We start from the raw sequence: 12363 nt of genomic DNA, 5'->3' as shown, positions 1-12363 counted from the left end.
CACTGAGGGTTGCAATCCGTTGCCGGACACGGAAAAAAGACAAAAAGACAAAAAAAAAAAAAAAACAAAAAAACACCTAAGTCTAACATCTAATTATAATCTGTCAGAAACACTTCTCCCTCCCTCCTTTTATTAAAGTAGGTAAAATAGGTCAAAATTTATCTTAAGCAACTTTTCAGTTTGACATAATGTAAAGAATAATGTAAGAATTATTTCACCTATTTGATATGACTGTTTAAATTGTGGTTTTAGTTTTTCATCTGACACTTTCCATACTTGGCAGTCATCTGGCATGCTATATGACAGTACTGTGTACTTGCATGTTGTATTCTTGTGCACCCTAGTTACAGGGATCTGTCCTGCCAGGAAGCTGCCTATTTCAGACAGAAAGTCCTCCTGGAAGATGCTTGATCTCTTTATATAGAGTCTAATGCTGCCACCTAGTGGTCAAATAAAGCAGACATGCTGCTGTGTGGATTATGTGGACCATGCCCATGATAGATCAGAATCTTGTGATAAACACTAGCCAAATAAAATATTTTTTCAAACCTAAACCTACTTTAAACAATAATTATAGGGCACAGGTTATCTTTACCCCTAGACAATAACTTGGAAAGTACCTTTAAAAAATGATTTGGCCTAAAAACTAGAATTAAGGAAAGCAAGGCTTTAAAATTTAAAATTACCTTGTTATTTAAAAAAAATTTTGTTATAAACCAAACTGGTCTGTTAAATCTTCAAAAAATCAATGAAAGAATAGTGTACAGTATAAATCTGAAGACAGCTTTAAATTGCTATTCTGACATGTTAGCCTACTTTTTCAAAGGGCTTTAATGTATTTTGATTATTAAGCAGTGCTTATTAAGCATACTTAAATCTAAGATATATAATTTGTACAGCTTGGTGTGGCCACTGAAACTAAAAAGGTGATTGAGCTTCACTCTATATTTTTTTAACGCATTACAATACCTTTTGAGAGACTCATCATTAAATCCAAAGTTAAGACTTACCATTACTCATATGAAGACAGATAAGTAGCTGAGAGGCAAAAATGAAAATGAAAATTGGAAACATTTATCTGTATTTATGAGAAAGATACATTGTTAGTTATGTCATTAATGTCACAGTATGAAGTATGTTGCTCTTTAAACATCTTTTTTAACAACTGGAGGAAGAAAAATATTTTCAAATAAAAATTTAGAAATGTTTAATGCAGAACAGTTAAAATTAATTCATGTTTCTGTCTGTATGAAATCTAAAAGCTGGAGTTAAACTATAAAAAAGGATATTAGGGGGCTGATTCAGATCTCAGAATTAGTGCATTTCTTCATTTTAGGTTCTCTTTAGGTTCTCTATCCACCTACCTCCACTAAAGAGACAAGACTTAGAAAAGGTGAAGTGGGGCTGAAGGAAAAGGTGAACTGAGGAGTCCTAAACAGAGGCAGAACTTTCTGAAAATCAGTTTGATTACGAATTTAAAGAGCTACATGCTAACTGGTTACATTCTTTTCGGAAGAGCAATAATGATAAATATCTTTAATTGGACTGGTAGCAGATGAGCCTAATGACATTGACTATAACATTAACATATCCCAAAAGAATCTCCCTGAAGGATATTCAAGATTCTCCTTTCCTGAATTCTTATGAGAGCTTTTAGACTAGCCCCCACTTCAATTATTGAAGTGAGCTTAAAATTTTAGCTTAAGATAAATTGGCAGTCAAAAAATGAAATCGTGGGGCCGGCCCGGTGGCACACTGCTACAGTGCGCCGCTTGGGAAGTGTGGCGGCGCTCCCGCCGAGGGTTCGGATCCCACATACAGACCAGCCGCTCACTGGCTGAGCAAGGTGCGGGCGCAAGATCGAGGGTTGCGATCCCGTTGCCAGTCCCGGTCCGGTACGGGCACGACACTGAGGGTTGCGATCCGTGGCCGGTCACGAAAAAAGACAAAAAATGAAATTGTGACATTCTCTTTCTACATTCACGTGGGAATAGGAAAAATATATAAAGTCTTACATGAAAATAAAGAGATTTGTTTATAAAAGGAGAAAAATATGATTTTAATCCAAAAATAAAATAGCATCCAGGTAGTTACAGAATGGGTTTCATAGTAAATATACGCAAGATTGGACTGGTGTGCAACAATTAAAAGAGCTAATTAATTTTAAGTTTTAACAAGAGATAGAGTGCCCAAAGCAAGAAGCACAATAATCTTTGCTTTACCAGAACTGGTCAAATTATGGTACCCAGTTCTACAGTGTTGACGGGTCAGAAACCATGGCATATGACTGTTGGCTGAAGGAACTGGGAATGCATGCTTAAAAAATATATTTTTGAAAGCTATTTATTCATTCAACTAGTATTTACTGAATGCCTGCTATATGGCCCTGTTCTTGGCCCTAGGGATATGGCAGTGAACAAAATAGGTTAAAATCCTTACAATAATGAAACTTACCTTTAGGGGGAAGTTGGAGAAAAATAGAAAAAATGTTAGGAAAATGAATAGTAATAATCACAGAGAAAATGAATCAAGATGGAGGCTAGAGAGTGTCTGGGAAGGCTTTGTAGTTTAAATACTGGTCAGGGATTGGCTTGTTGTGCAGTTCATTCTTGGTCAAAGACCAGAAGTTTGGGGAGTGTGCCACAAGTTCAAAGGCACTGAGGCAGATACATGCTTGGTATGTTAAAGGAACAGCAAGAAGACCTTTAGAGCAGAAGAGGAGTGAGCAAAGTGGGTAGGAGATGAAGTCATGGGGAGGAAGCAGGAGGAGGTAATGGACACAGACAACTTAGGACCTTTAGGCGTCTGGCTTTTACTCTAAGATGAAAGCCACTGGAATATTTTGAGTAGAGGGATACTTGACCCTATTTATATTTTAACAGGATACCCCTGGTTGCTGTGTTCAACAGTGAGTGTAGAATGTAGCTAGATTAGTTAGGAAGCTGTTGTGGTATAATCCAAGTAAAAATGATGACTTGGACCAGGATGGGAGCACCGGAGGTAGTGAGAAGTGGCTGGATTTGAGACATTTTTGGAAGGTAAAGGCAACAGGATATACTGAGGATAAGAGGATACAAGGATGACCCCAAGGTTTTTGGTCTAGAAAAATGGGATTGTCATTGATTGAGATGGGTAATAAATATTTTGCGTGGAACAGGTTTTAGGGGGTAAGAGCGGTTCAGTTTTGTACACAAATTTAATATGCCTAAGTGATATTACACTGTTGGTGCTAGTTCATTATATAAGTTTGGAGACGAAGAGAGGTATGGGCAGAGTTATGTATTTGAGAACTATCAGCTTCCAGCAGTTTCCTTGCTGTAATTGGCTATAAATTGCATTAGATTGGATGAGATCACCAAGGAAGTGAGGGTAAAAAAGAGACCAGGTGTTGGTCACTGTACATCTCAAGATTTCTTTTGATTCTGTTTTCTCAGTGACATAGAAAGCAAATCATCAGCTGAGAGTGAAGATAAGGGATCCACTGGTGGAGGTTCAAGGAGAGGATAGGTTTGAAACCGTCACCTAGGAGAGGGGAGAGCATATAGTATGATTGCCCAGCAGCCTAAGGGGTTCCTTTGAAGTTATGACCATGTAGATAAGGAAGTATTAGACTTGGATTGTAATTCCAAAGGACAAATTGTAATCACTGGGTGGAAACAATTCATAGGGTTGTTTGAGCTCAACCTAAGGAAGACCTTGCTAATGATTAGAGTTGTCTGAATATGAGTATTCTGTTGGAAGTATTTACACTGAAGGGGGTAATAACGCCACATGGAAGATGAGGCCTAGGGACTAAATCATTGGGTAGGACCTTGACTCAACCCTTTTCAGAATTCTTCTGACTGGGATGGGACTCAGACTTCGAGATGAACATACAGCTCCCAGTGCAGGCTATGCAACTTGTGGCAAGTTACTTTCAGAGCTCCCTACCTTCCAGGGCTGTTGTTCTGAACATTAAATGAATTAATGTATTAAAGCACCAGGGGTATTGTACATGTTCAGTGTTAGTTATTTGCTGCCAAAGGTACAAATCTTCAGCATCACTTGAACTGGACTGAGGTCTAAATTTTTACAAGTATATTTGAGAAAACCAAGGAATATTAAATTTTGCCCCACTGAGAATTTTTTTAATTTGTAAAAATGCTGCCTCAAGCTCATTTAATGTGAATGGAGTAGAGACAAACTTTATTCTAATAACTAGAAGCAGAAAGCTATGCTAATAATGGAAGTTGCAGGCCGGCCCGGTGGCGCACTGCTACAGTGCGCCGCTTGGGAGTGCGGTGGCGCTCCCGCCGAGGGTTCGGATCCCACATACAGACCGGTTCCTGCTCACTGGCTGAGCGAGGTGTGGGCGCGACACCGAGGGTTGCGATCCCATTGCCGGTCCCGGTCCGGTACAGGCGCAACACTGAGGGTTGCAATCCGTTGCCGGACACGAAAAAAAAAAAATATATATATAAATAATGGAAGTTGCTACTACATTGTGTGTGATTTTATACCTCAGAATGTCACATCAAAATATCTAAGGTTTATTAAAGTTATATATGTTGTGATAAAAACTGCACAAAATTTAGATTTTAATGTCTGTAATGTGAAGACCATTTGTCTAAAAATAAATCACTTCGGTCTTCACAGGATTCTGTATGCATCATTTCCTTGGGGCCCTGCCCTTCTCTCTATATTATGACATCTAGAAGACTGAAAAAAAAATCAATATTTGGATGCTTATTTACTTTTATTAAAACTTCCCCAAAACTTATAATGATTCCACATTTAGCTGTTCACTCAATTTTTTTAAACAAGGCAAATTAGTATAATAATTAGTATGATTTCACTAAGGTGAAAAATTAGAGTCACAACTCTGACATTAAATAGCCAGGTATTTTAGCCAAGTCACATTCGGTATCTAAGCTTTTGTTTTTGGATAGATATTCAATGGAGGTGATAATTCCTTTTCTGCCTGCTCCATGGGGATGCTATGAAGATTAGCGATACAATGGGCTAAAGTACTCTAAATTATAAAATATTGGATAATGCAGGATACCACCATAATTACATTCTATCAAATTATACTTCTCCAACTATGCCACAGTTTGGCTATTTTGTTGATCTTATTTCCAACTGAATATTACACATGCAACCCTAGAATATCGTAACTTCTCTCAATGTCTTCTCTTTGGTTAGTCTTCAAAGCATAAATGGACATTGAAATTGTTTTTTCAGATTTTCTAAGTATACCACTTGTTCTGTCTCACCTGTATGTTCCATGTAAAACTTTAAACGCAAATTTAAATCACATTATAATTTGTGTGTTTGCTCACATAAATACATCTAATAGCATAGATAAGTTCACTAGCCTCCTGGTGAGACATCTTAATGCCTCTCTTCCATTGTCATATTTTTTCTTATGGAGCTGCTTATTAATTTTAACAATAAGCATATCATCCCTGTTTATAATCCTTGGCCTGGCATTCCAGCCTCTCCCTGATTGATACCAGCTTTCCTTTCCAACCTCATTTAACCACTGCTCTCTGCCATCTCCCAGCCACAATGTCCTGTCACAGGCCCATGCTTTCCTGCCATCTTGCCTTTGCTTGGACTCTTCTCCTAGAAAGGTCATTCCCATGTCTCCTCATGTCCCCCTCTGACCTCACCTCCAAATCCTAACTCAGATGCCATCTCATCCATGAAACCATCATCCATACCTTTCAAAACCCTCCCTCATTTCCTTTTCCCGGAAAAAGCTTTAGCTATTCACCTTTATTTCTTTTGGCAAAGGGACTTTTTCCTTTTAGAATTATGTTTTGTGTTCTCTGGCCTCCCCTCCTATAATATGTGCTCTTGGAGGCCACATTTCAAGTTTCGGTCATCTAGGTGAATCCCACAGCACACAGCCAGTGCCCTCAGTAGTTACTGTGAAGAGTGGATGTCTGTATCCTGCAAATATGAAATAGAAGGAAAAACATTTGCTTGCTTTATACTTTCTCTCTTTTGTGTGTGTGTGGTTTTTTTTTTAATTGGTTTTTAGATATGGGTTTCTTTCTCCCAGAGCATTGAGCTTTGTTTCAAAAATCCTGGTGAACTATATTATTCCCTATTCATCAGTCATTATGCTAAATGATAACTTTGATAGAAAGTATCAAAATTATTTTTCTCCCTGTATCATATGGGCTATAGTGACATCCATTTTCAAATCCTGTTCTTAATATTTTCCTGTACTGCTCAGTGAAGTTTTTTTTTTTTTTTTCCTTTTTGTCTTTTTTCGTGGCCGGCAACGGATCGCAACCCTCAGTGTCGCGCCCGTACCGGACCGGGACTGGCAACGGGATCACAACCCTCGGTGTTGCGCCCGCACCTCGCTCAGCCAGTGAGCGGCCGGTCTGTATGTGGGATCCGAACCCTCGGCGGGAGTGTCGCTGTGCTCCCAAGCGGCGCACTGTAGCAGTGCGCCACCGGGCTGGCCCTCAGTGAAGTTTTTTGTTCATCTCATAGATCACAGTTGGTTCTGTGAATGGTGCACTGGTGGGAAATCCTTTGAATGAAATAATCTGGTAAATTTCCTACCGGACATCTGAGAATAAAGATGGTATAGAAAGAGAGGAAAATTCAGGCTGTTGCTTTCCTTTATGCCAAAACATGAAACAGTGAGTGACTACATAGCAGGAATGATCAGGGGAGGGAAGCAAGGAGAACATGAGAGTTCCAGCTCCCAGAGTGAAGAGCTTGCTTCTTACCCCTTTACAGAAATCTCATTTGTAAAATGCTCTGATCATTTATAAGAGGAAGAAAGCTGATAAAAAAAATTCTTTGTACCTGAAGTAAGGGTCTGAGCATTAGTGGTTGGGGTCTAACATGCAGTAAGATCAACCAACAAAGGGAATGAAACAGAGAAGGCACTTGGAGAGAGTAATGAAGAGGCTTGATAGTGAGAAGAGAGGGTTTAGGGTGAAGAGGCAGCTACGAAGGCGAGCAAGAAGTTTTGTTGCAGGCAGCCCTTCTCTAGGGCTGGATCCCTTCCACCCATCAGCTCAGTTTCAGCAGTTTGCACTTTATGGCCAGTCTCATTTCATCTATACTCCCACCCACACCCCTCCTCAGATTATTTCAGATTAAATTTTAGACAATTTACTAACAGGAAACATTTTGAGACAGAAGTTAAAGCCAAATTCTTTGCTAGTCAGTGTTTCACTCTGTGAAACATTTCTTTAAACCAGGCGTGCTTGAAGGATTTTATTGTACTGTTTCAACAGTAAACCACACTGAAATAAAATATTTGTGCCCTCTAAAGTTGGCTCCAGTTTTAAAAATTGTGACCTCTGTTGGTTCAAAACAATTGCAATTTTAATTATAATCTGAAAAGGCTCTTGTGTGTTGCTGGAAGTTTTCCTTATCAGTCATTTCTACATCCTTGTATAGGAAGTTATATAATTCTGCTTTTAAAAGCTTGTCACACTTAGTATTTGTAAAACCTAAAACTAAGAGGGATTAGGAAATCACAAGTAGCGCTACAACATCTGATTTATTGTATTGATTACTGTCACCACTTGTGTGGAAACTTTGGCCCACTTCCAGATCAGAATCTCTGGGATGGAGCCTGAATAGATGCATTTTAACATGCTCTCTGCGTGATTATTTTGGAGATCAAAGTTTTGAGTTCCCATTGCTCTCTAGACCGACATCATTTGCCAGTTTTTATATCTACTAGTTTATTCTCTCACCAGTCTTTTTATTACTAGACAGATTTACCATCTAATTCAACATGCAGCTCAATTTCTTAGCCACTCTTTTTCCTCAGAGGAATATTCATATTTGGTATTGGTATTGAGATTCAGTGGGGTCTAACTAGGTGGGATTAGTAGAAGCGAATACAGTGCTCTTATTTTCTTCTTTCCCCAAAATGCTGGATGTAGGTGGTGAAGGTATTCAGGCTTGTTTGTGTTTTGCCAAAGTTCCAAGGGTGATTTTGATATAGAAATTTTAAAATATAATTTAACAAAGGAATTTGTTTATTTTTTGGTAGCTGATATTTAGCCAGCTATTTTGTATTTATACCAACTCAAAGTTGAGTGCTTTTTCTTATAAACATCTTTAATGAATAAACCAATTTTAGGGCCGGCCCAGTGGCACACTGGAGAGTGCGCCGGTTGGGAGCGTGGTGGCGCTCCCACCGAGGGTTCGGATCCCATATGGAGACTGGTTCCCGCTCACTGGCTGAGCGTGGTGCGGGCCCAACACTGAGGGTTGCGATCCCGTTGCCGGTCCCCGGTACGGGCATGACACCAAGGGTTGCGATCCCGTTGCCGGTCCCCGGGACGGGCATGACACCAAGGGTTGCGATCCCGTTACCGGTCAGTAAAAAAGACAAAAAGGAAAAAAAAAAAAAACCAATTTTAATTGTGGTTTTATTTTCTCATAGGTGTCATCTTTAAGAAATGAAAAGCGAGGCTCATCGTATCTCATCTCTGCCCCAGAAGGTGGTTCAATGGAATTTGTTGACCAGCATTCTCAGGGCACAGGAGCATATTATGTGGAAACCTACTTAAAAAAGAAGCGTGTGTACTGAGTTAAGCTCTCATTATAACCTCCTAAGGTTCTTTGCAGTATCTCTGCTGTTCATCGCTGCCTTAACTTCATTCAGACTAGCCATATCCTTTAAATACGGGTTTATAATTTCCCAGAAGGAACTGTGTTATGCAGCAGGCAGAATTGCCAAATAAAAATAAGTAGCAATAAGAGACATCAATTGAGAACATTTTCCACTAGAATTAGATGCATCTTAATCGATGTGATATTAACTACAATTCATTGGAGAAACTAACAATGTTCCAATATTCCTTGTTTTAGGACTGGGAATAATTTTAACACCATGTATAAAATTTAAAGCAATAAATGGGAAACAGTCTTGTTTCCTGAGCCTTAGAAGAGTTTCTTATAAGCCAATGTGCATTTCAATTTATTTCCCTAGAAGTAATCTCATTTATAGATTTTTAGAACTTTTCCTAGAACTACAAGGGTGCAATACCAAATGTGGTGATGGTAATGTTATAAAGACACTCTACATGCAAACTCAATTACTACCCCACACCAGCCATACAATATTAAACCCAACATACAGTGATAGTGATATCCAAGGTATGCACTACTACAGATGCTTTAAGATGTTATTTACCATTTATACCTTCTGCGAAAAACGCAAGGTATTATCTTTGGTGATCTAATACAGGGGTTGGCAAACTACACTCTTGAGCCAAATTTGGTCCACCACCTGTTTTTTTGTGCTGCCTGCAAGCTAAGAATGATGTTTATATTTTTAACTGGTTGGAGGAGAAAATTTATGACATGAAATTTACATGAAATTCAAAATTCAGTGTCCATAAATAAAAATTTATTGGAACACAGCCATGCTCATTCATTTACATATTGTCTATGCCTACATTTGTCCTACAATGGCGGAACTGAGTAGCTACAACAGAGACCATATGGTCTGCAAAGCCTAAAATACTTTACTACCTGGCCATTTGTAAAGAAAATTTGCTGGCCCCTGATCTAATATAATTCTCTATTCCATTTACTTTACCTAAAGAAAGACCTTCAGTCTTTGAAACAGGCTTGTAAGTGGCAAGGAACACAGGTTTCTGTGCCTCTTTTCATAGCATCAACTAGTGATGATCTAATTACTAGAATAGGGTCTATTTTGATCATCAAATGCCCATTTTCCACAATATAGTAAAGCAGTCAGTACTGCCCTTTCTGAAAGAGTCTTGTGGAATAATAGAATTTATAACCATTTTGAGCTAATGAGCTATACCTCACTCTGCTCTTTCTTTAATAGTGTGTTAGACTGAAAAAATATCAGCCATTTAGCCCAATTTACTTCTTCTGAAAGAGTTTTTGTCTTTACTGCATATGACTTTTGACATCACCATTTCCTGAAGACCCTGGTATTAAATGCATGAGAAACCTTTTGCCATCTAGAAATTTCTGTTTGTTAACTGTTATGAGACTGTAATTGATACAGAGTTTGGGGTCTCAATGATCCTAGTCTTTCCGTAATCAGATTAAAAAATAGCTTGTCATTTGGGGAACTTATTATTTTTGACTATAATACAGATATCCTGTTTTAATTACAAAGTCTAGAATTGGTACATATGTTGTATGCTTTGTAAAGAATTGTACTTGGTATAATTTATTGCATATACTAGCTTCTGTTGGAAAATGACAGCTAGAAAGTTAAACTAAGATAACTGCCTAAGAAGTATACTACCTATGAATAATGGATCAAGATTAGGCATCAGTTATACAGCAGATGACTAATGGCTTCTCCATGCCTGCACTTCTCCTTCCCATTTTCCTGTTGCAATTAGTCTCTTCACCTCTCCTATAGTGCAAACAGAACAAAGGGAAGATGGTGAATTTGACATCAGAGCTGCAAAGTGAAAGCAGGAAGAGGTTGAAAAAGCTAAAAGAAGGGTATTTGGGATTATAGCTCATGTGGATCTGCCATCCCTACTGGCCTTTGCCCTGTTATCAATGGACATAACAGAGAAGTGCAAATCAAGTGGTGTTAATAAGGACCATTACCAACCCTCCCCCAATCTATAGTGTTATTTTTCTATGTAACCAAATTGTTTGAAATGCTTTGAAAATGAAGTCTTAATATTAAAAGGCATATGCATGTAAAGTCTTTAGTATATTTATTTGTATAAAGAGTAAACAAAGTGCATACAGAGTGGCCACAGGTTTGACACAGGGACTTTGGTGATGTAGGGCTATTCAGTAAATTTAAATGGCAAGTTTATCGTTGCCACTCAAATCAATCTTGAACTCTTTGGGGGCTCAAAAGGTGAAAAGTAGCAATGTCAAACAAATACTAGATAGCATTAACAAAAAGTTTTTCAGTCTTGGTCATAAAGATCTTTATGATTCAGATTGAATCAGAGACTAAACATTATTGATTACCCAGCTACCTACAAGCAAACTAAAAACTGTCTAATGGATCCTGAACTCCCTAGTGCCCCCAGCTGGGTCTTTTCTTTCAAGTTTTGCACCATAGGGTGAAGATCAAAATAGTGATCAACCCTTGTTGATGGGTGGTAAGTACTGAAACACTCTAAGAACAGTGTGATCTATGTGGTATATATTCTGACTGGTTGCATACAGCATCCAAAACCAATGCTGGAACAGCTTGCCCCAAAGTGGTAGAGTTATAAAAGGATACATATTGACATTTCTTAATAGCATGTGTAATAGCATCCAGGCTCTGGGAATCAGTTCTGATTAAAGGTATACTGCTTAGGAAAGCACTGGCACAGGTGTGGTTCTCAAGAGTTAACATGCAGCAAAATACTCCACAGCTGTTCCCCTGCGTATAACCAGTTTTCTCAAAAATGGGTACCAGTGGTCACCCAAGGGAACAGGAGCTAAACCACTGGAGAAACAACTCAAAGTTTAAGTCCTACTGATGACAAGAATACACTTGTTTTTGTACAGAAACAATAGTATACTAACATAGCTAATATTTTAAGAATGCTTGGTCTATCATTCTACAGATATTGAAATTTGAGGGCATGTTAGAATATTGGCTAAGTCCATCAATCTCTATCTATGATTAATGTTGCCAGAAAAACATTCAGATCAACTGGCAGCTGGGAAAAGCTTGAGACATTACTTTGGTGTCAAATCCTCTTATTTTCAAAAATCCCACTTTGATATGCAGTTGTGATGATAAACTAGCCAGATGAATGGTGGTATATTCTTTCCAAAAGGAGGAGTGCTTAAGTGCTTTCTAATATTTTGGTTGTCATTATTTGTCACTACATTAATGGTGCCAAAATTTGAGGAAGTTTCTACACGTATTAAGCACCATAGTGTGCCTTAAACATGTACATGTACTCAAGTATTTGCTGAGTGACAATACAAACTTTTTCCATTAAATTTTTTTTTTAAATGGCTTGGGTATTTGTTGAGGGAGGACAACTTGATAAACAGAGGAATTTAACTGTTATTCATGCTTATTTTAAAAGTGCTTCAAATCCTTCAATAAGGTTCTGAAAGGTTGTCCGACTGAAGGGTTGGAATTCCCAGCATTTTCTCATAAGGTGATAAACCTGTAAAAAGAAAAAAAAATAATAGTAAAAATGTTATTAGATTTGGGAGCTTTTAAAAAAATTATAGAAACATCAAGAGTACGAAAATAATTTTGGAAATGTAAATGACTTTCCTTTAAGACTAGATGACAGGAGTTTTTGAATAATAAAATAGAGAAAATGTGATACAACTATAGGTCATAAATAATATTTTAAAATTTGTGAAGCTCATGGGTTGACTGATCTTCAGCAAAATCCAGGTCACTACTGAAAACCA

At 38.1% G+C, this 12363-nt stretch overlaps 2 protein-coding genes across 2 annotated transcripts in view; one reads left to right on the top strand and one right to left on the bottom strand.

Annotated features, from left to right (window-relative positions):
* The window catches only part of RAVER2 (ribonucleoprotein, PTB-binding 2), a 61539-nt gene extending 50858 nt beyond the window's left edge, over positions 1-10681 (top strand). The window contains exon 11 of the mRNA XM_008573980.1: positions 8417-10681. Within this exon, the coding sequence (XP_008572202.1) occupies positions 8417-8563 (147 nt within the window). The 3' untranslated portion in view covers positions 8564-10681. The remainder of the gene's footprint in view (positions 1-8416) is intronic.
* JAK1 (Janus kinase 1) overlaps positions 10678-12363 on the bottom strand; it is a 51549-nt gene continuing 49863 nt past the window's right edge. Inside the window, exon 24 of the mRNA XM_008573982.1 lies at positions 10678-12107. Within this exon, the coding sequence (XP_008572204.1) occupies positions 12012-12107 (96 nt within the window). The 3' untranslated portion in view covers positions 10678-12011. The remainder of the gene's footprint in view (positions 12108-12363) is intronic.

The sequence above is a fragment of the Galeopterus variegatus genome, unplaced genomic scaffold (genome assembly GCF_000696425.1).
Source record: "Galeopterus variegatus unplaced genomic scaffold, G_variegatus-3.0.2 Scaffold979, whole genome shotgun sequence".
Classification (NCBI taxonomy): Eukaryota; Metazoa; Chordata; class Mammalia; order Dermoptera; family Cynocephalidae; genus Galeopterus; species Galeopterus variegatus.
Note: the sequence above shows the minus strand (reverse complement) of the source record. Positions and strands in the feature narration are given on the sequence as shown.